The sequence below is a fragment of the Malaclemys terrapin genome, chromosome 7 (genome assembly GCF_027887155.1).
Source record: "Malaclemys terrapin pileata isolate rMalTer1 chromosome 7, rMalTer1.hap1, whole genome shotgun sequence".
Classification (NCBI taxonomy): Eukaryota; Metazoa; Chordata; order Testudines; family Emydidae; genus Malaclemys; species Malaclemys terrapin.
The window spans coordinates 77749838-77772909 of NC_071511.1; the positions used below are offsets into that span (position 1 = coordinate 77749838).

At 39.3% G+C, this 23072-nt stretch overlaps 1 protein-coding gene across 1 annotated transcript in view; it reads left to right on the plus strand.

Moving 5' to 3' along the window:
* The window catches only part of BICC1 (BicC family RNA binding protein 1), a 211339-nt gene that overhangs the window by 46477 nt on the left and 141790 nt on the right, over window positions 1-23072 (plus strand). The window contains exon 2 of the mRNA XM_054034620.1: window positions 11681-11727. Coding sequence (XP_053890595.1) covers window positions 11681-11727 — 47 coding nt within the window. The remainder of the gene's footprint in view (window positions 1-11680; window positions 11728-23072) is intronic.

Genomic DNA, 23072 nt, shown 5'->3' on the forward strand with positions numbered 1-23072 from the left:
GGACAGAGATAGCTGAAATTGTTTAATAGCATAGCTTTAATAGGGCAGATTAATTGCCTTGCACACATTTGGGATAAGATACTCAAATCTTCCTGCCTGATGTATTCACTTGCCTCTTCCTAATCTATGCTTTTTAAAAAGCAACAGAGGGTCCTGTGGCACCTTTGAGACTAACAGAAGTACTGGGAGCATAAGCTTTCGTGGGTCAGAACCTCACTTCTTCAGATGCATCTGAAGAAGTGAGGTTCTGACCCACGAAAGCTTATGCTCCCAGTACTTCTGTTAGTCTCAAAGGTGCCACAGGACCCTCTGTTGCTTTTTACAGATTCAGACTAACACGGCTACCCCTCTGATACTTGACACTATGCTTTTTAATGCCCTCATAAATGGTTTATTACCTTTGCTACATTGGATAGGGGCATGTATCTCTAGTATGATTGCTTAAAGATGCTACCTTAGGAGAGCCTTTTATAATCAGGGTTTGGCTACATGGGGAAATTGGAAGCCAAGTCATAGTTCCAGAATAGGGTCACTTTTATTCCAGAATGGTTTCCACACAGGGAGTTACTTTGGTATAGCTGTGCCTGGATAATTATTACATAGCTATTTTGACATAACTATAAGTAGAGCCCGTACCATGTTTTTCGTAAATGAGAAATAATATATAGTAAAATGACATAAAATGAAAAACTCACCCTGCAGTAGCAGCTCCTGTCTTTTGGGGTGGGGCCCCTGTTCCAGGCATTGTGACTTGGCGCAAGGGGTCATAGTGCCACTCCCTCAAATTTGGCCTGGCTGCCCCTCCGTCATGACAGGAGGGCATCCAGGCCAAACCTGGGAGTGGCGCTGCGACTCTGTGTGCTGAGGTGCAATGCCCAGCCCGGGAAACCAGGCCCAGCCCTGCAGGACAGGAGCTGCTACTGTGATGTGAGTGTAGGATGACCTATCTCTGTAATCTTCCCACCTCCCAGGGTCTTCATCCCCCTCGGAGACAGGAGAAAATAAAATTAGCACAAAATTCCATAAAAACAAAGGAGAGATTTTTTTCTTTTTCTTTAAGGAAGAATTATTTCATGGGACTATACTGGTCTATTTCCCCATGCAGACATGCCCTGAGTGTTATACACATGGTCTGAGCTGGCAGGAAATAAAACATTCACTTCCTTACCCTCACCTGGTATCCCTAATCTTGAGCCATGCTGCACCCCAGATCACCAAGGACCCCAGGTCTGTAGCCTGAAGAATGAGTTATTCCTGTAGAGGCTCTTTAAAGGAGAGAAGGCACCCCCTATCCCACAGCCTGTTTTCAATCTGTAATTTGGTTGTAAATATTTGCTCCATGCTGAAATTTGGCAGAAAGCTTCTTTGCTAGAGATTGATTTGTTTTACAAAATGAGAAAAAGGTTAGAATATATTTAAATAGTACAAGTGGTGTCTGTTAAGTTATTGGTTCTGGATGGATTTTACAGTTACGCAACTTTAAAATAACTGATGTTTAAAATATTCTGACAAGGCAATAGCCTGTAATATGACTTTACTGTATTGGTTAGTTTTGGTCATGGTGGTTGATTGTTGCTGCCTAATTATGAAGTCTTGAAAGAGATCAAAGGTAATTCAGTGTGAAAAAGTGGAAATTTTGTTTACAAATGAGTTTCTCTCTGTGCTTGTGGAGCAAACACTGTTAGGATTGTATTGGCCATTGTCTCTTGTTTTTCCTCCTGTTGCTCCACATCTACTTTCAGTGTTGCTTTGGTGATTTCTCCCATGCTGGGTTCTAGTCTTCTGAGGAATCTGTCATTGGTTTCTTCTCTTTTTCCTCCCCTTTCTATCCCTTTGTGACAGCTGAATTCATGCATGCTAATAATCTCTATGGTAATGGTTCTCACATCTAACTTGTCACACCTGACTCTGTGTCCATTCCCTCATCTCTCTCCTGTATGTCATCCCCTATTACTTGCTACTCGATCAAGCTCCTTATTTGTCCTCTCACGGTTTTCAAGTACCGTGGACTGCTCATCAGATTCTCTTTTAATTCCCCCTCTTTTCCCACTGAGTTGAAGCTGTTAAGACTTACTAGTACTTCTGACACCATACACTGAAAGTTAAGCTTGTCCAGGCTCTGGTCACCTCTAGTATATTACTGCAGTTTTCTTCTGTTCTCTTGGTTTTCACATTATTTCTATCCAGACTCTAGAAAATGCAGCAGCTAAAATTATTTTGCTCACCTGTCAATCTGAGTATGTCTCTCTTCTCTTTGGATAGATCTTCCTCTTTCCTGCCTACCATTATCAAGTTTAAATGTCTCTTCCTTGCCTTCAAGGATGTACACATCACTACCTACCCTGCATCTTAGATCTTGTTTCATATCATATCCATTCTTCTTGATGTATTCTGTCACCAGTGAAAGCTTCACTGAGCCCTTTCTTTCCTTTTCCCGGTCATGTTTTTGCTTCATTTTGTTATGTAACTTCTCAGTTCCACTGTCTGCACCAAGTCCCCATCCCTTTCCTTAGTATTTATCTTAGACATTTTTTGTCCATGAGGCCCACATACACTAACAGATAACAATCAAGTACATTACTGTAGATGAGAAGAGTGAGATTAGGTATTTTTTAAAAATGTTAACAGGTTCCATTTGCTTTACATGTGTTGATCTTTCTGGTTGTGAGCTCCTCATGGCAGGAGACTCTTATTTTATTGGAGTTGTGTGCAGTGGCATTTAAAAGACAGTGAAATATAAGTTTCCCTCTAGCCTTTTATTTTATTTAAACTAAATTTAATAATGTTGTATTACACCATTGTGAGTTTGGCTCTGGTGGCTGCGGTTTCAAGCTCAACAGAGTGAAAGTCACCTCTGCTACTTGCTTCAGATTTAGAGTCTCTAAAGACCCAAGGATAGTGACTACACATACATTAACAAGAACAAGGTCTAGTTTGCTTTATCAGTTTTATTGAAGTTAAAATTAAGGTTATGATTACCCAAGCATATAGAAATACTTAGAGACCTAGGCACAAGTTACAAATATAGTCATACTTACATCCTTAACAATGTTCTTAAGGTTTGATGAATGCCTTGCCAATTGATCATCAGTAGAGGGGATAGTTCCTGATGGAGTTTTCCTGTAGGGAACTCATTTTACCCAATCTGGGAGCCCTCTTTTATCTTGTCATTTTGACTACACCTAACACTGTGTGCGTGTGCATTGTTAGAAAAATGTAATTACCGGGTATCTTGTAGTCAAAATTACTCTTACAGTTTAATTTTTCGCATTATGACCCCTTGATGCACCTTTTCCTATAATCTTGTAGCATAGGGTCATTTTTTGGTCACTTACTTATGTCAAGTCTTTCTTAAACCTGTGGCCTAGTATGGCTAAGCTGATATTTTACAGGCCTGAGCCTGTAGGCCTTATGTTTTAGCCCTACTTAGATACCTAATGCAAATGTGTCCCTTCTGACTACTGATTAATCTGGTACTTCTATAATCCTACAATTTAAATTTATTTAGCAAACAGTGATTATATATGACATCACATATGAGTTGATTATAACATCACATAACACACAACAAATGAATGATAAAATGAAATAATTGGCTACACCCTGTGTTTTAAGAAGATGGTACTATAGTAGTTACCAGAATACTGAATTATGTCTTTCACTCTGTCCTTCATGTTGCGATGCAAAAAGAGCACTATGGAGGATTTTTCTGTGCTTTGAATTTTCTGAGCTTCTTTTAAAATGCTCTTAATTATTTGTAATATGCTTTATCGATTCCCGGGTTGTCACTTGGTATATTGCTCTGAAGCCTAGAATGTCGGGGTCAGTGTGAAGCGATGGAAACAGCTACAAGGATAGTTTTTTGTTTAGAATATCACCAGATTCAATCATCACTGGGTTTCACAGTCAACTACCCTGCACTTTAAATTCCCAGTCATTTTGAATTTATGAATTATACCCATGTGGTGTACAGCTGCAGTAATGTGTGTATCTGTGCCATGCCAAGAGTCCTAAACAATTGTGAGAGCCGAACTAACTTAGCCAATCACCACTCTTACTCTACACCTAATTTCAGTGGTTGTATGAGGGATACTGCACAGGTGGTGAATTTACTTGGCTGAACTGCCATAGCTCTTCAAAAGCCCCCACAACAACATGACTAACACACACAATAATGAAACAGACCTAGCCCCTGATAGCAGCGTACCAGCACATCTCCCAGCATAATCCCACCCAGACACCAATCAACATAACAACGTATGCAACATCTAGCGTATACAATAACCCCAAATATACAGCCTCACTCCACACCACAGACCCCTAATTCGCTATCTGTGCAAATCCACACAACCCATCACACCAGTACACAGCATAATCCTAAACATCATTCTAAAGCTTAAAACATCTGAGTCAGTCTGAAGCAATGGAAACAGCTAGAAACATGACTGAGAAGTGTGGGTTTTTTTTTTGTTTTTGTTTTTTTTTTTCAAGAATATCACCAGGTTAAATTATTATTGGGATTTGTGGCCTGTTACCACCTAAACGTTAAGTTCTTGGTCATTTTTGGCTTTTTCACACATGTGACTTTATACCGGTGCGACAGCATGCTCTTTCAGCTGCTCATTCTTTAATGAAATTTTCATATTTATTAATTCTCTTTATTATGAATTAGCAAGTCTAGGGTTTTTTCATGGTGGTTTACCTGGGAATGAGCTTGAACTCACAGGAGCAGAATGAAAAAATCATAAATAGTACACAAACTACTGCATCTGCCTATGCTAAAATTCAATGTATTTGGGTGATGCAGGCATTTATCAGTTTTATTTTCTAAAAGACTGTTTGAGTAGTGTGTCAGGACCATTGAAAGTAACCTAGAAAGGTAGAGTAGTGTCAAGATTGAAGATCTTCTGAAGTCTGACTGTTAGTTGCTCTAGTTGTTTTAAGTATCAGTAACCCAATGTTTCTGGAACAAGTGAATTCTAGAAATCTGTCATCATATATTAAGAAGCTTTAAATAAAGCCACAGTCAGTAAACTTCCTGGGTGCCAGGAGTCCTTATTACAATACTCTAGTGAGAAAACACTGTATTCTGAATCTGTTCGGCTTTGTGTAATATTAGTTAAATAAGTTTCTAAAAAGTTATAGCACGTCTGGCCATCTTTTATGAATAATTTCTTAATATTTTGCATATCAGATTATTTCTGATATAAAAAAATACAATGCAACTCACCCAAATATGTTTTAATAGTCTTGTTATTGCCCCTTTCTGAGCAAGCTGAAACTACTCCAGCTGTACTTAATTGACTATTCTACAAGAGTAAGAAAGTACACATGTAAAATAATGAAGTTCTGGCTCTTTAAAGAGTTCCTTGACCTGTTAATGCAATGTAATACTCTTTTATTTTTCTTTAGTGCATAAGAAGTGCAGGTTTAGTCCTCTGGTCTCAGAATAGGTACAACATTAGATTTAAGTGTCTCATTTTAGGCACCTACTTTAGAAAGCTTTGGTGTTAAATGTTGTGAAGCCTATTGCATACCCTAAAGATCTACCATGCATTAAAAAGACCATATTTAACATAATTAGTGGATTACTTTTTGAATTAATATATCACTGCAACTCCACCAAATAATCCTCAGTATGTACCACCAGTCTCCTAGTATACAATTTTAATACAGCTTTTAATACAATTAAGGAATTGCTTATTTTGGATGTTAGAGGGAGAGCCTACCCAAGAAAGTCTTGCTTTGTCATTCCATTTGCTTGGGTGGCCAAGTGTTCTGCTTTGGATATTCATTATTACATTATTATAGTACTTTGGTATAATGTTGAAGAGGTTTTCAATGTGTGTTGCATGTTATATTTGGTCTTTTGTGTTAATTGCGCACACAGCCATTTTGTCTCTAGGTTTCTGGTTTGATTTCAGCCCAGGTGCCTAATAAAAAGTTGTTACCATCTGGTATCTGTTTTGTGAAATATGCCTGGGTTTTTCTTTTCCTTATGGACGAGTGTACACATCACAAAAACCACCACATAGTTGGCACCCTTCTTGCAGTTTTAGAAGAAAGGTCAGGGATCTCATTAGCATGAAGTGTGTCACAATATGGCTGTAGTGTGGGAATTGTGTGTTGTAGATTCATTTCATTCAGTGAAGAAAGGTAGGGAAGAAATAAGTCAAAAGTCCATTACATATCTGCAAATAGATTATTTCCCATTTATTTCAAACCCCATAAAATTGATTAGTTTGTCTTGATGTGAAGATAACATCCAGTTAGACTATTACCACTTCTGTGGATACAGTTTTCTTAGCGTTCTGTCTGAATTTGAGCTGGTTGCTTGCACTAAATTCTTGCCTCCATGTGGCATAGATAAGCTATAATCATATAATTTTTGTTCTCATAAGAGTGCAATGAATATTGATGCAGAAAAAGGAAAAATAATCAAATGAAATTGAACTCTTGGTTACTGGTAAATTCAGAAGTTTTACTATCAATGCATATTATATTAAGTGCTATGGGCCAGAAATTTCAGCTCCTGATATCCAAGGGTTAAAAATGATGAAGACATGAGCTGCTGTATGAAATAGACCAAAAATCTATGGTAACTTTTACATTTAAACAAAACTTAAATTTAATCTGTGTATCTTGGGTTTTATTCCTTTAAAACATGTCCTATAATGTAACAGAAAACTCTTCAGAATTAAAACAACATTTAACATAGAGATTCAAATTCATTTTTCCATATGATATAGGGAGAATTTACAATTGTGTTTTTTCAAGATTCAGTAATTAAATAGACAAAACCCTGTAGTTCATGTGTACCATAATAGTTAACACCTGGTTCAACTTCTTGCTGTTTTTATTGGACAGAACATTTATGATCCTGTATTTCTTGAAAAGGGAAAATTTGATATAAAATATTGCATGGCATAGGGAAATTATTATAAACATAGTAGTACTGCTTAAAATATGAAATGCTTACTATGCACATTTAAATAGTCATGCTTCAGGAGTTTGGTAATTATTACTGGCATTTTGTGTTATATGGAAACTGCTTTTGTTAGGGATAATAGATTACTATATACTGGAATATAAATAATTTATATTCCATCTTCTAATTGCAAAAAATTAACACTAATATTTGTAAGTTAAACAATATCTCAGTCAAGAGTAGCTCATTGCATGGAAGCCTTCATGTTTGTTAAAAACATGGGCTGTTCCTATAGTTACAACACAAGGCTAGGTTAGGCCAATGTGTTACTACTGACCTGGTAAAACTTTTGATTCTAGATAGAGTAGTATGTTATTGTTGGAGTAGCAGAAAGATAGAATTGTTTTCCTTTTCCACAAGAATAATGTTCATAATGATTAGCCCCTCCCCAACAGGGAAACTCATGGCTCTAAAGGGGCGTGTGTCTCCAAATAGCCTTTTTTTGGTTTTGTTCTTGTTTCCTTGTTTTACGCCTTCTGCAGTAACTCACTCTTTGGATTCCTAGGTCTGCAATTCAAGAATATTCTGAATGAAAGTGGGGTTGACAGTGTTTTTGATTTACATTAGAAATAGTTTACTGTGGGAAGAACATTTATGGGAAGTAAATTCTAAAGCATTTTTTAGCGACAAGGTAGATGAGGTAATATCTTTTATTGAACCAACTTCTGTTGGTGGAAACTACAATTTTTCAAGCTACGCAGAGCTCTTCTTCAGGTCTGGCAAAGGAAATCAGAGTGGCTGAGCTAAATACAAGTTGGGAAAGAGTGTTAAATATAACCGGTAATGCATGTTGTAGGAGGCCACTTGAAAGGAAGTGGGCAGTGAGAGATTAACAATGCAGTATTTAAAGTTGAATTTTATTTCTCAAAAGTCAGGGCATATAAGGCTTACAATTATTTTAGGATTTGCATAGGTTAGAAAAAGAGGGTAAGATTAGGTTGCAGTGAGCTAACTACTTTTCCCCTATAGACACTAATTAACACTTATTTGACCATAGGGGTCACTTGGCTGAAACAGTTACAGTTAAGGTTCCAAAAAGTTTCCATTTTACTAGCTTGTTTTAAGAAATTTGTATCTTTCTGGAATACTGCCCTTGCTTGCTTCCTTATAAAGGGTGGGAGGGTCTGTTGAGAGAGAAAGTGTGTTCGAACAAAATCACTTTGTGACTTGAGTAAGTGAACTTTAGTAGCTTTACAGAGTTCATAAACCCTCCAGTGGAGTTTCTAATATATGTAAGATGGATAGGGTCAGGTTTTTTTTTCTTTCCCTTTCCTTTCGCTTAAAATCCTCCCTCTCCACAAAACCAAACAAGGAACCTCTAGAATAATGTTTTGAGCCACAGTTGTGAATATCTTCTATGTGTGATAACCCAGCAGGGAGAATCATGACCAGATCTCCTGATACATAGCAAGCTATTTATCAGAAATAAATTAAAATCTTGTTTTATATATATGATATACACTTGGGGCACCAGAACTGTAAGCCACTGTGTTACCCTTCTGCCTCAGCAAGAGAGCTTTGCTGGAACTTTTCCTCCCACATCAATCTGTCTGTCTCACCAGTAAACTCCTCCAGACTCTCTCTGTCAGTCTAAACCTTGCCTTGTAGGTAACATTCAGTGAACCCCACTTCCCCCGAGCTGTGTCTTTGCGGTGTCCGGTCCCTTTTTCACTGATCACTCACAGAAATTACCAAGTCTGCTGCCTCCAAAGAAACTGCACACACTAGCCTGTCAGTTTAGCTGAGGGTCCATGTTTTACTTTAATACACGGCCCTGAGATTGTTTATAGTAAAACTAGGCACAAGGTTATTAATGAAGACGTGGATTTAAGTGATACTAAGCAAGAGAAAAAGAGACGGATATGGTTATAAACAAGAATCACACGCTTTCTAGTGTCTAAAATTTAATTTTAGCAGGCTATATTTTTTGGCTTAGCAGCTTTTTTACCTACATTGACCGATCAGCATCTCTAGCTCCTCATGCTGGAGAATCCACCATTCACAGAATCGGAGTGTGCTGATCCCTGTGTTCCCTCAGTGATGGATAACACAGGAGTCCCCTTTCTTCCATTTGTTTAACCCAGAAAACATTTGAAATGTATTCTTTGAAAAGTTAACCCAGACAAAATTCCTCTTCTATGCTGCTTGTTCTTCCGGGTGCAGGCACCAAGCCCCTTCTTCATCCTCCGCTCAACTTGCTTTCTGGATTGGTTTGATCCCTTTGTTTGTGTAAGATGCAAATGTGCTCTCATTGTCCTTTGCTTGCAATTAAGTCGTGCTGTTTTCTCATCGGCCTGTTAGCTTGATCCCTGCAGAAAGGGAGATGCACATTCTTTTGTCAAGTAGTTTATCAACTCCTTGCACAATATGTTTTAAGAACATGTATTTCCAGCACTCAGACCCAACTTTTTATCTGCAGCCATATGTACATCGCACAGTGATATTCATGACTAGTGTGTCACCAGTTTATGTATGATACCTTGCAAAACATTGAGTAAATATTCTGACAGTGTGTTGTTCCTTTGCCACTTGGCATAAAGGGGCTCTTAGGGTCACAATATATCACCTTTCAAACATATTATAAATAAATGTATGTGTTGCGTACTGGTGGAGCATTAACTTGCATAGACAAATGTAACACTTTAATAAACTCAACAATACCTCACAAAGACTGAGAAGACAGGAGAGTCATCCATTTCTCCTTCAAAAAATGTCATGCAATCTTCAGCTTCTTCCTCCCCCTGGATGTCAAGGTATTGTACAATGAGCTGTGAATGAAGATCTCATGTGAAGGACCACACCTCTACAATACCACACTCACTCTTAATTGTGCACTCTATATCAGCACATGAGCATTTCTAATGTGCTTAATGCTTTCAGTACTAGGTGTTGATGTTAGGTGTGTTACAATAAATTGAGAAACTTTTCACATCCTTAATCACAAATGAAAATGAAATAGATTTCAGTAGAGTTCAGTTTGTTAGTCTGGGGGAAGTAGTGAGACTAAATTCTCTTGTTATTTTGAGACCTCTGACCTGAATTGTTAAAGACATGTGTCTGGTTTATATTTGCAGCATGGTGTCTTTTTCAACTTGAGATGTTGAAAGAAATACATATAATACAAGTTTCTAATATGTAATATTTTTTTAGATTCGGTTCTCTGTCATGTAGTGCGAGAGTGTTCTCTGAATACTGAAGAGAGAGATGAAAAAATGTTGTAATTTCTCTTCCATAGTAGAAGGGTAGGCTGTCGGAGTATTGGATCTCCATTCTCTATGTGAACAGTACTCACATGAAAAGCAGAATGACCGTTTAGAGTTTTTACTGTAACGTAATTAAGTTTAAGGAGCATGTAGTTCCAGTGGGAATTCCTTCTTAACTAAGTGTTTATGTTTGGGAATAATTAACTTTGTTCTGGAATATCCAGTGTGTTTTAAGTTTTGTGGTAAGTTGTAGCATAAATAAGTCACAAATATATAAAAAGCTTTTATATATTGTTCCTTGAAATCGGTTAGTGTTAAATAAAAATACTTAATTAAATTGTTTACCTTGGAAATTCACTGTATAAATGTAGCTGTTTCATCATTTATTCACAGCACAAATACCATGAATTATGCGTAGGATTCAAAAAGGCTTCTGGTATTTGTGGTGATATATTGATAGTTAAATGAACCAGGAAGTACCAAGAGGATTACATAAAGGATAAAAATATTTAAGATAAAAGCTTTTTAAGGTTAGCATTTAAAAATAGTTAATTGAAAACCAGTTAGTAGTATTGTTGAACATGTTTCAGGGTTTAACTTAATGGTCACTGTTGCTTTGCAGTTCACTACAAATATTGATCTGTAAACACTGTGTCTTTCTGGGCCTAGACTTCTTTTGAGCAGAGATGACCAATGAATCAATCACTGTGTTTGCATGATATGAATGATTAGACTGAGGCTACAAAATAAATCTTCACTTTTAAATTAAGAGTCTGAACCCATTCTCATTAGTTTCAATAGAAACTAAATACAGCCCTCTGCCAGAACTTGAATCTCAGGCTATGTCTATACTACAGCTGGGATTGATGCTTTGAGATTGATCCACCGGCAGTCAATTTAGTGGGTCTCATGAAGACCCGCCAAATCGACAGCAGATCGCTCTTCAGTCGACCCCTGTACTCTACCCCTGACAAGAAGAGTAAGGTAAGTCAATGGTTAGTTTCTCCCATCGACCCCCCATGGTAACTTGACCTAAGGTATGTCGATTCCAGCTACGTTATTCGTGTAGGTTGACTTACTGAGGTAGTGCAGACATAGCCTAAGTTTCCAGAGATAATGGACTGCATGAACTATTGTTCTAGATACTAGTCCCTCTTTATGAAAGCTATTTGCATACAGGGCTTTGGAGCTGTGCTCCGGCTCCCCTCCAGCTCCAGGCAAAAACCTGCAGCTCCACTGCTCCAGAGCTGCTCCGCGCTCCAGCTCCGAGCTCTGCTCCAAAGCCCTGTTTGCATATTTAATAAGAAAAATGAGTAGTTGAAGATGATTGGTTATGATTTCACAGTAGTGCAAAATGTTAAAGTGAAATAAATGTGCATGTGTGTGAATTTATATTTCAGTAGTACTCTGTTCAAATAATATTAAAAGTTGGCTGCTGTAAATCTATTTCTTAGATTTATTTTGTTAATAAATGTCATTTTATTTACAGCTGCTGCTGAGGGCAAAGGCAAAAGTGGAGAAGATTTTTTTCAGAAGGTAAGAAACCTCTTTGTTACAATCCTATGTTTGATAAGTACAGTAATTCAGTACATTATGGTTGGAAGAATTATACTTCAAATTATGGTGAAATTGATATTTAGTTTAGAGTACTCTCTAATGAATATTCTGATGTAACGTCCACAATATTCCTTAGTTTCCTAGCCATGGTGATTATTAACATGTTTTTTTATTGTTACCGTAGTTTTTTAGTAGAATGTATATTTGGTATCATATGTATCGCATATAATAGATTTAATCTCAGTTTATTACAGGGTATGTATCACAAAGTAAACAGTATAGTAAGTTTGACTGTAAATACATTCTTTCAGAGCCCATTATTAGACAGATGTAAATACGTAGTGAGGGGAAGATGAAATTACATGAAGGCCAACAAACAGCAGCAATACAGAAGGCATTGTTTGTCAAGTTGTCTTGAGGAACAGAATTCTCAATATTGTTTTTATCCTCTTCAACTGAGTTACATCACCCTGAGAGAAGACTACCTAAGTAACTGAACATCATTGCCCCTTTTCTCCCAAATATGCTGTAGAATGTATATTCTCAGATAGTTATGAGGAGTCCTATTCTGGAAGTAATATTTTTCTTTCCTAAGTCTTTCAAAATGTTCTTGAATTCCAAAACTTTCCATGCCTTTATAGTTCATTTTTATCAGCTGACTTGTTTTTGGGAAGATTTTGCTTTCCATGAAATTAGAGAAACTTCCCAGAGGATGAGACAGCGTGATCTAGAGGTGTGAAACTGGCCTTTGTATTTCATGGGTGAGGACAGGAGAAGATCGAACGCTTTCTTTCTAGGGTCAATAATTTTTAGAGCTAGGTGAATTCGGTCATGTCTTGAACTGGCAGCATGACCCCCCTGAATGATAATCATATGAGATACCTTCAAAGAAACAAAATTACAGATAAATATTTTTTCCTTGTTACTGTCACATTCAGTCCAACTCTTTGAGTGTCATGAACAAAAGGTATAACTGAACATCCATGAAATGGCAACAATTATCCTGAATATTCAAAGGACGAAATCTTGGCCCATCTGAGGCCAGTGGGAGTTTTGCCACTGACTTCTTCAGTGGGGCCAGGATTTGTTAGACCTTTCACATGCCTTTTGGTTTCTGTAATATTGCATGAAACAGCGATGGTCCATCTAAGTATTGAACAAAATAGGTGGCTGGAGACCTGCATAGCAGACTTTTTTCTTTATTGTCACGTGAATGGTTGTGTGTTTCATCATTTGTATCAACATGTCCTCTCCAGCTACTCCAGATTTAAATGTTTCTATCCAGATTGAACAATGTTCTGGCTTGTTATATAAAACATACTATACATTATTACCATAATCTATTTTATAATACTAGAGGTTTATTAGATGATGTTGTGAAGTCTAACGTGTTAAAAAAAAAAAAAAAACCCTTAAGATGCATTAGTAGTGTTAGGGTACATCTATACTTACCCGCTGGTTCGGCGGCAAGCAATCGATCTTCTGGGATCGATTTATCGCGTCTTGTCTAGACGCGATAAATCAATCCCGGAAGTGCTCGCCCTCGACGCCGGTAATCCTGCTCCGCGAGAGGAGTAGGCGGAGTCGACAGGGGAGCCTGCCTGCCACGTGTGGACCCACGGTAAGTACCTTTAAGTTCGAACTAAGATACTTCGACTTCATCTATGTTATTCACGTAGCTGAAGTTGCGTATCTTAGTTCAAACTGGGGGCTTAGTTTGGACCAGCCCTTAGACTAGTATAATGCTTCACTGCAGTTTCAAACATTGACAGGATTTGGAACTTAGATTCTAAGATGATTGAGAACAAGTTTTCTTCTAAGATATGTTGAGTGTCTCTAAGAAGGAAATTTGTGTGTCTCACAGTGAAGGCATGTGGTTAGACAGTTGCTGAGACACCATAGAAGATTAAAAAAACTCTGACAGCATATGAACCACAAAGAGAAGAAAATGGGTAGCAAATGAATGTTAAAGTGAGTTATGCAAATACTTTTTCAAGACCAGTTGTAAACAGTTTTATGGATGTTATTTTAATTGAGGTCTATATGTCCTGATGCTTTTAGGTTCAGTTTGCTGTGTACTCTGTCTGTACTGTAGAGAACAAGTAGTGTCAAACAATCTTTGATTTGGAAATTGCTTGGAACTTGTTTAGTCCATGACGTTTTTTTTATACAACTAGTTGATATATAAATATTCTATGATTTCTTGGTTCTACCTGATTAATAAATATACCAGAACTTGAAGCTCTTGCTGGGAAGTTAGTGAATGATATATTCAAGAAATGGGTTTATTTTTTTTAAGAGTGAAAATTACTGGACAGCAACAAAAGGTTAATAGTGGCCTAATCTTTTATTTACAGATTCCATGCATACACAAGCTTTGATCAGAAATGGGTTTTAACCTTAATACTAGTACAATCCAGACTTATTCTCTCATGCCTACTTTTTATTCATAGATTGGAAGATGAAAACAAGCTTTTCTGTATTTTTAACTACTAGTTGCTTCCTTAACTTTGTATGAACTAACTTGAATGAACAATCATTGAACTGAACTAGTTAAATAAACCGAAATAAAGAAAGTATCCTCCCTGCACATGCAGAAAAGACTACTGCTCTCAAAAGTTGTTTTAGCACTTCAACAATCTCTGGTTCCAGGGAGAGATGACCGTGCCTGCTGATAGTTGGTCGCGGGGGACAGTGTGAGGGTAGCCAGCTTCAGCAGTGTTACTGGGCATACTTAGTCCATGTGAGCATGCTTAGTAAAAGCCAAGGGGCATGTGACCCCAACGCATCACCTCTGCTTCCAGTCATTTCCAACATTTTGGTGGTTTGACTGTCTGTATAACTTCAGCAGCAAACATGTACTGCCTAATCACAGAATCATAGAATATCAGGGTTGGAAGGGACCTCAGGAGGTCATCTAGTCCAACCCCCCTGCTCAAAGCAGGACTAATCCCAGACAGATTTTTGCCCCAGATCCCTAAATGGCCCCCTCAAGGATTGAACTCACAACCCTAGGTTTAGCAGGTCAATGCTCAAATCACTGAGCTATTCCTCCCCCCATAGACAGTATTAATATTGCTCTTTTAATTTAATTTAAATGATTTTAATAGATTATAGTAAATTTAGGCCTTTAATATAGCTTTTCACCATTTCATATTTTAATTTTGAATAGGTTCATTTTTAAATATAAACTTGTATTTAATTTATATTAAAAAATCTGTTTTATTAAATACAATTATCAATTTTTATCCACAGTGAGCAGCAGCTTCTGCAGAATCCCTTTGCAGTATGCTGATTGATTCCACAAAGCTGCTATCTAGAATTAATTTCTTAACTTTCCAAAAATATTCTTTTGAGTCCAGATCAGATTGGATTTTCCATGCAGGGAAGCAGTACATTTGTTCACTTTTCAATTAGTAGTAATTCCCATAGGCCTCCTTGTCATTGCTAGCTAGTTTCTTTTGTGAGAGTCTATAAAGAAAGTATCATAAAGGTGAAAAGAGGTAGGTTACTGAAGTAAGTTCTATTCTCTACATGTATTATTACCTTTATGGATACCTATTGATGTGATCTTTTGCCCTGGAACTATAAAGGCTGTGTCAGGGTTATAAAGGATCCAAGGGACAGTTGGCGAATAAGGACTTCTATTCACGTGGTTGTAGAATGGAGGACCTCGGCATGCTTTGAAATCATTCCATGGTAGGGCATGTGATCTTAGTATGGCTCTGTGAAGGCAATCCATTTGGAGAAAGCAAGTTATCTCAGTAACTCTTCTCTCCCCTCCGCCACCCTTACATTATATTGCATTTGCAGATACGCATTTTGTTTTATCTGAATGGCACATTTTCCATGAGAGACAAGGTGGATGAGGTAATATATTTTTTTTGGACCAACTTCTGTTGGTGAGAGAGTTGTAAGAGACTGACTTGAGGAAGAGCTTTGTATATGATCAAAAGCTCGTGTCTCTCACCAACAGAAGTTGGTCCAGTAAAAGATATTACCTCACTCAGCTTGTCTCTACAATATCCAACATAGCTACAACACCACATTTTCCATGTTCTGTTTGTTTCTCTTTGTAATAGAAGTAGAAAGAATTTGTAAGGAATGTTTTCCTTTAGATGTGGAATGGGATGTAAATTGAGTAAAGATTTCTTGTGGCTAAGTACAGTTTGAGCTATATAACTTCATTTAGAAATTCTGTAGCAATTTGATTAAAAATATACACACAGTTTACTTAGTGATTTGAAGTGCATATTTCACCAGAAAGAATAGTTTTTCATGGTTGTTACTGAAATAATATAAATTACACTCTGTGACGTTTTAAGGCTCAACGGGTTCTGTCACCAATGCCCTGTAACCTTAGGGGCTTTCATGCTATTCAGCTATGGTTCAATTCCCTGACACCAATAGCCTGCCCACAAGCACAAAGTCTCATTTTGGCACCAGCCCAGTTTCTCCTAGCAAGGTGACACCAACAGCCCTTCCAGTCCAGCCTCCTCCCAGATACTCGGACTGTCTCCCTCTGTTTCATCAATTCTGAAGGAGTGAAATCAGCCCTCCAGCCTCCTTTGGTGTGCACACTTCACATAGTTTACACACCAGAGACCAGCTTGGGGGTAAAAATAAACACCGTTTATTTAACAGAAAAACCACACATTCAGAGATGAAATAGTAATGGAAAGCAAACATATACATAAGTGACACAGAAAATAAGCAATCTCAGGTTTTACACTTTCATATTAGATGAAACCCCTGTTTTAATAAAACTTTTACCTATTGCCTTTGAACAGTTTAATTGCATACCCCCAAATAGGGTGACCAGACGACCCATTTTTGAAGGGACAGTCCTGAATTTAAGCCCTCCTGCAGGTGTCCTGACTTTTTCTCAAAAATGGTCAAATTGTCCCATATTTTCTGTCCCTCCTCCCCCCACCCCACCCCACATCAGTACAGGTGGGTCCTGCTACTGGCTGGATCCCTGCTCGCCAGTTGCCCGCCCACCAGCGGTGAGTGGGAGGGTCCAGTGGCTTATGATGTGGGTGGATGTGCAAGGTTGCTGGCGGGGCAAAGCTGCAGCATGCGGGGCCGGCTGCTCCCCCCATAGTGTATCAGCACAGCTCCTGCTGCATGCTGGGTCTCGCTCAGCAGGGCCTTGTCCCCTGTCTCATTTCCGGCTGGTACTGGCTATGTAATGTGGGGGCTGGTGAGTGTGGGCAGGGGCCGGGCAGTGGCCGGTTACATGTCACCTTTGCTGCCCACCCATTGGCCCTTTATGTGCTCCCCCTGTTGCTGTCCTCTCCCTGCTTCACCCCATCACACCCACCTCCCCCCCGCCCTGCTGTTCCTCCAGATTCCCCCTGGCATGGCACATCCCGCTCCCATCACTTTGCGGAGAATCAGCCCCTGGTCGGAGTGCTCAGCTCACCAACAGCCTGGCTGGCAGGCTCCTTCCTTCCCCCACTGTCTCTGGCTGGGCCAGCGCCCCGGGAAAACCCAAGACCCTCTGGCCTGGTGCACTGGCCAGGAGGAGTCAAACCCTGCCTGTGTCAAAGCCCCGCATAGTGCTGGCACGGGGAAGCCTCTCTGCCCCTCAGCTACGCTCTGGAGTGCCGGGGAGGGGAAAGCGATTTCCAGCCTGTTCTCTCCCCAACCCTGCAGGCTCCACAGCAGCCACCTGGGCAGGGGCTAGACACCCTCTTCATCCCACCCTTCCTCTCTCCCCCCCCCTCCCCCGGGTCCTGCCTCCAGAGCGTGTGGAGCTGCTCTGTTCCTTAGACACACTACTGAGTCACCTCTCTGACCAGGTTTGCTGAAGCCCCTGCAGCAGGGTGGATTTGGTTTAAATCAAATTGATTTAAATCATGGTTTAAATCACTAGTCAGGAAGACTCGATTTAATCATGGTTTTCTACAGAAAAGTGCATTCTTGTTGGTTATTATAACCTTAATACATATTCTTCACAACTCAGAGATAGATGTAGGTTTCGTTTTTAGAAGGTACACAATATACATTTTTAAACAGGGATTTATTTTGAAAACTTTTCAGATTAGTTTTACAGCTATATCAGAAAATGAATGATTGTTTGATTATTTCATTTACCAAGGTAATTGAAGCAGATATTTATGAAGTCATTGGGAGGTGAACTATCTCCAATTCAACAAGTTAATTATTAATATTTGGAGGATTTTCTTGCCATGCTGTGTTAGGAGGAGAACATCACCAGACAGACATTTAAATTGTTTTATTTAACTAAAACAACAACGTTAAGTATTCTGGATTTTTTTCTTCAACAGCAAGCATGTATTATTTAAACAAAACAAGCATATGTCCCTCGCTTCTCACATTTATCTCCAGACTTCTCCTTGTCCAGATCTATTCCGCCCCCAACAATCTTCTATGCATTGGACTTTTTGAAAATTTGCACTTTTAGAGAGAAGTAAGGGATAGACTCTGTGTACACAAATTTGCAGAGGGACAATAGAGTTGAAGTCTGTTATTTCTTACCTCTATATATTATTTATTTATTTAAAAACATTTTTGCGTTAACAAGCATGTTATCTCTGAAGACACAATCCACACTTTGAGAACTGCAAAACTAAGCATCTCTGATGGTATCTTCTAGACTGAGCACTGAGTCCCATTGGGTAGATAGAAAGATTAAACTAAATAATCTATACAGAAGCCTGTGGAACCCCATAAGATTGGGTCCCTAATCCATGAACTATTGGAAGTCATTTACAAAACTTTTCTTAAACATTACATGAATATATTGTCTATTCAATGATGGGATATCTTTGAGCTATAATGTATCTTAATTAAAACTTTAGATAGGGTTTTTTCCCTCAAAAATCCGATTTAAATAATAAACCGATTTTTTTTTAAATAATTGATTTTTATCCATCCTGCCCTGCAGTCAGGTTCCCTGGGCCCTGGTGCACAATGCATCCTTAGGGCTTAACCACTTCCTGCCTGCACTATAGCTGGGGGACAGGAGGCAGCTGGGTTATGTCTGTGACCAGCAGCAGCCTGGAGTTGTTAGCTGCCTTTCAACACTGTGTGGGCAGGAAGGAACAAGGCAGCAGCCACCATGGAGGGATGGGGAGGGAAAGAGATTTGAGCTCTGCAAAGGACAGGGCCAGGTCATCCCTTCCTCTACCCTTCCTCCCCTGCGGCTGGAAGAGCTCCTGTCCCATCCCTCCCGCACAGCGCCAAAAGGTTGCGGCTAGGGGCCACATTCTGGTGTGAACCCTGGCAGAAATCTGGGGGAGGAGGGGCATGTGACCATATATGCCCCCCACGTGTCACCTCGGGAAGACGTGGCACCTGATACCAGGAGAGGTGAGTCCATCCCGGGGGCTCAGCCAGGCATAGAGGGTGGAGAGCGCCTGGCAGGGAGGGTCAGGTCGGTTGTCCGTCCCCCCTGTCTCCCCTGCATGTGAGAGAGGTGTACAGGGTTTGTGTGTGTCATCTCTCCCCGTGTGAATCCTAAAGCTTTAAAGATGGGTAAATAAAAATAATCCTACTACGCAGTATTTCTTTTCAACAGGAGCTCAGTCAACTTGATGTTAATTTGAATGTTTGTTCTGCATAATTCTGATTGATTGATGTTGAACTTGTTTGAATACGAGTAATTTTACCAGGTGTCCCATATTCAGCATAGGGAAATATGGTCACCCTACCCCCAAATGTGGTGGGGATTTAGTGTTCATGGACAGCCTCCCACATGGAGACTGTCCCTCATTGTCTGGGTCCACACTTTCTGTCCTAAGTGTGTTTTTAAAAGGCATTTTCCTTTTTTCTCTGTCCATGATAATTCATGACTATTCAAAGTGGGGAAATTTCCTCTTGATTTGATAGTTGGATGTTTTAATCGCTCCCTATTAACTCTAATGGCCCATCATTGTCTTTTCCTGGGCTGGACAATGGATAGTTACTTGGAGCTAGTTTCCTGGGAACAGCTGGTTTGGGAGATGCCCATCCCTACTGTGTGGCGTAGTTTGGGTTATGAGCACAGTTTTCTATATATGTACATAGGTTCATAACTACAGTTTGCATACATATCTCACAAAGACCATCAAGTACAGAACATTAAAAGCTTTCATAAAAGTCCTTACTTGGCATAGTTTTCTAGTACAATAATACAATATGCAATCAGTTGGTTCACCTGCTCATTTTGGGGGTTTTAACCTTCTGCTCTCCCCTGGAGGGGTGTCTGGACTCTGATTGTCACATTGACTCCCAAATTTCACTTCAAAAGAGTAACATGTATGAAGGACAATGATGTGTCAGCAATGAATATTATTCCTTGAGGTTGCATTGTAACCTACCTCAGTTTATTTTAAACTCGGCAAACAAATCTCAGCTGCAGTAATGCACATTTCGTCAACTTTACAGCACTACTTTTTTCCACACTTCTGTTTTTTCTTGTACAAAATAGCTGACGGTCTCTGAAGTCCTACACAGACTATTTCCTGGGTGGGGAGGTTGATTAGGTTACACATTTGGCTTTTGTATTTGGATACTTTCCATATGGTAGTCACACTATTAAAATAAATAAAGCCTGCCTACGTGTACTGTAATTGTAATGAACCTCATGGCAGTTGTACAGTAGTCAGTGCCATTTGTTATAATGTTTGATTTGTTTCTAAGACATTACCAAGATTGTTAATCTACTAGGAAGTGAGTCCTGATTTATCTCTGTATGTAGGATCTGCATGTAAGGATATTAATAAATCGTCCTATAAAATATGGCTATTTTGTTCATATAGCAGGATGAGACTACTTTGATCCTATTCAATCTATCTTCTGTGGCTTATAGAAAAGTTTAACTAAAAAAAATTACAAGTTTTGTGTGTTTACTTGCACACAATACTGTATCTAATCAAAACACATGGAAACTATTTTCAGAGTTAGTTTTTTTTTTTTTTTACAATTCTTTGGGCAGTTGTTCATGGTTTACTCACTGTCTGTCCAGTTTCCTTTAATTAGTCTTAATGTTTTTCCTTTCTGTCATGTGACATAAATAAAGCCAAGTTTGTGGAGGGATATGTAAAGTATCTCATGTGTACTTCAGGTTATGTGGGTCAAGAAGGAAAGTGATCAGTGGCATTTCAACATGTTTCAGTACAAAGGCTTCAGGATACTTTGAGAATTACTTAATATAAATTTAAAGCTGTAATATGTAATGCATTTTTTAAAATGTCTTTAATAAGAATTTTCTCAGCGGGCATATTGGCATAGGCCTTGTGAAGAGTGGAGGAGGGAAGTGCCTGTCTCTGCAACTTTGAGTAGTAATGTTAGGATCAGATGGGTATATCATGTGTACAGTACAATGCAACTTTGTTTTTTACAGTGTCTTTCCATATAAACTGTACTCTCCAAAACACAGATAAGAAAGGTGGGAAGGGGAGAGAGATATTTTCAGCTGACTGCTGAAATGACTGAGATGCTGAAATGACTGAGACAATGGGGGAGAGACACAGGAAGGCTGTTGCAGATGTCAGGAGCTTCAGATATGGAGGATTGCATGTAGGGGAAGAGAAGGTCAGTGCTGGAGGGAGTGAGACAGCATTGTTTTTTTGCAGATGGCCCAACAAACGGCTAATGGATTGTTACTTGGAGTTAAACTCCTACCAAATCTCTTTTCTATAGCTGTCTGAGTTTTAGGAAACCCATAAGCTCCTGTGACAAGGCTCAACAGCATGGGCGGCGGGTATCATAGGCCAGGGGAGGCTAAGCCTCCCCAAACAGCCAGGTGTGGCCGTGCCCATGCTCCGCTCTGAGGCCCCGCTCCCATGTCCTGCTCTTCCCTCGTGGTGCTGCTTCTCTTCCTGCCCTTGCTCAGCCTCTCCCACAAATCCGGCTAAGGCTCAGGTTGGCCGGGGCAGGCGGGGTGGTGTTTGGGCTAGCCAGGGCTTGGGGCAGCTGGGGCAGGGCAACCGGCATCCTGGAACTTGGGCTGGGACTTGGGGCAGCTGGGGCGGGGCTCCTCCGGCTGCAGCGGGGGGCTCAGAGCTCCGGTGGAGGGCAGAAGGGATGGGGCTGGGGGCTAGCCTACGCAAATGGGGAGCTCACGTGCTGCCCATGCTCAACAGGCAGGGATTGAACTGAGTCAGTTGAAGATGTTATGTTATAATCTGTGCCCTGATGGGCCCATCATTTTCTGCAAAATTTACTCTTTCAATTTAACTGAAGTTTCTAGTGCGGTTATGAAGGTAATCTATCAAACGTGAGCTGGTTCAGTGCTGACCACCTCCATCTTCCTACTGAAACAATAGCTCTTAAAAGTGTGAACTGCACCATTCACCTGTAATTTGAAGGTTTAATGCTGGGGCTTAATGAAGACAATTTAAAAATCAACATGAATTATTTCACTGTTGAGAAATTTAGCAGAAATATCATAGTATTGGTAACGGACCTTGTGTTTGTAGAATAAGCTACCATTCTCTCTCCACCATGGGGCACTTGGCTACAAAGAGCAAGCTAAGATGGCATCCACAACCATGTTACTAGGGGGCATGTTACGGGCTGTGTTTAAGTTCCATTTCTTCCTATCCTTAATTAGATATGAGAGGATGTAAAATAAACAGAATCTTTGTACATTACAGCTATTAATTTTTCTGTAAATAGGCCACTTATAAAAACAATGTGTTCTGGTATATTAGTGACATTTTTTTTCTTGTGGCCATGCAGATAGTTTTGTTGGATACCTTTTGGGATAATACCCGAGATGCCTTCCATTGAGCTTTGTTCTGTACTATGTCTGCAGGCAGTTAAAACTGCAAAATAAATAGATCAATCAATCCATTAATCCTCTGTTCCTTTATGTTTAAGAACTTCTGAAAAATTCTGTTTGTGACTGACATTTGCTGAGCTTTTTCTATCAAAACATTACTTTATAAGAAAAGAAGTAAAGAACACACCTTCAATCATTTTCAAATTACCATAGTGTTAGCAATAATTTTTAATCTGCATAGTTTGATTAGACTTTGTTTAAAAGCATTCAACGTTGATAATGATGTGAAGAGAGCTAGGTAGATGATGGATGCGATTGGAGTAAAGTATCAGATTTCCCTCATGATCTGAGCTCCCTCTTGCTGCAACTACTACAATGCTTGTTGATGTGCAGCTCAATGACAACCATGAATAATTCGTTGGTGTTTAACTATATACTTCTCATGTAAATGATGTTTATGGAACTTGGCATACACAATATTACATATTTATTCCACACCATGAGCCTGATCCAGATGCCACTGAAGTCAATTGGAGTCTGTCTATTGTTGACTTCAATGGCATCTGGATCAGGCGTTATAAACATGAAT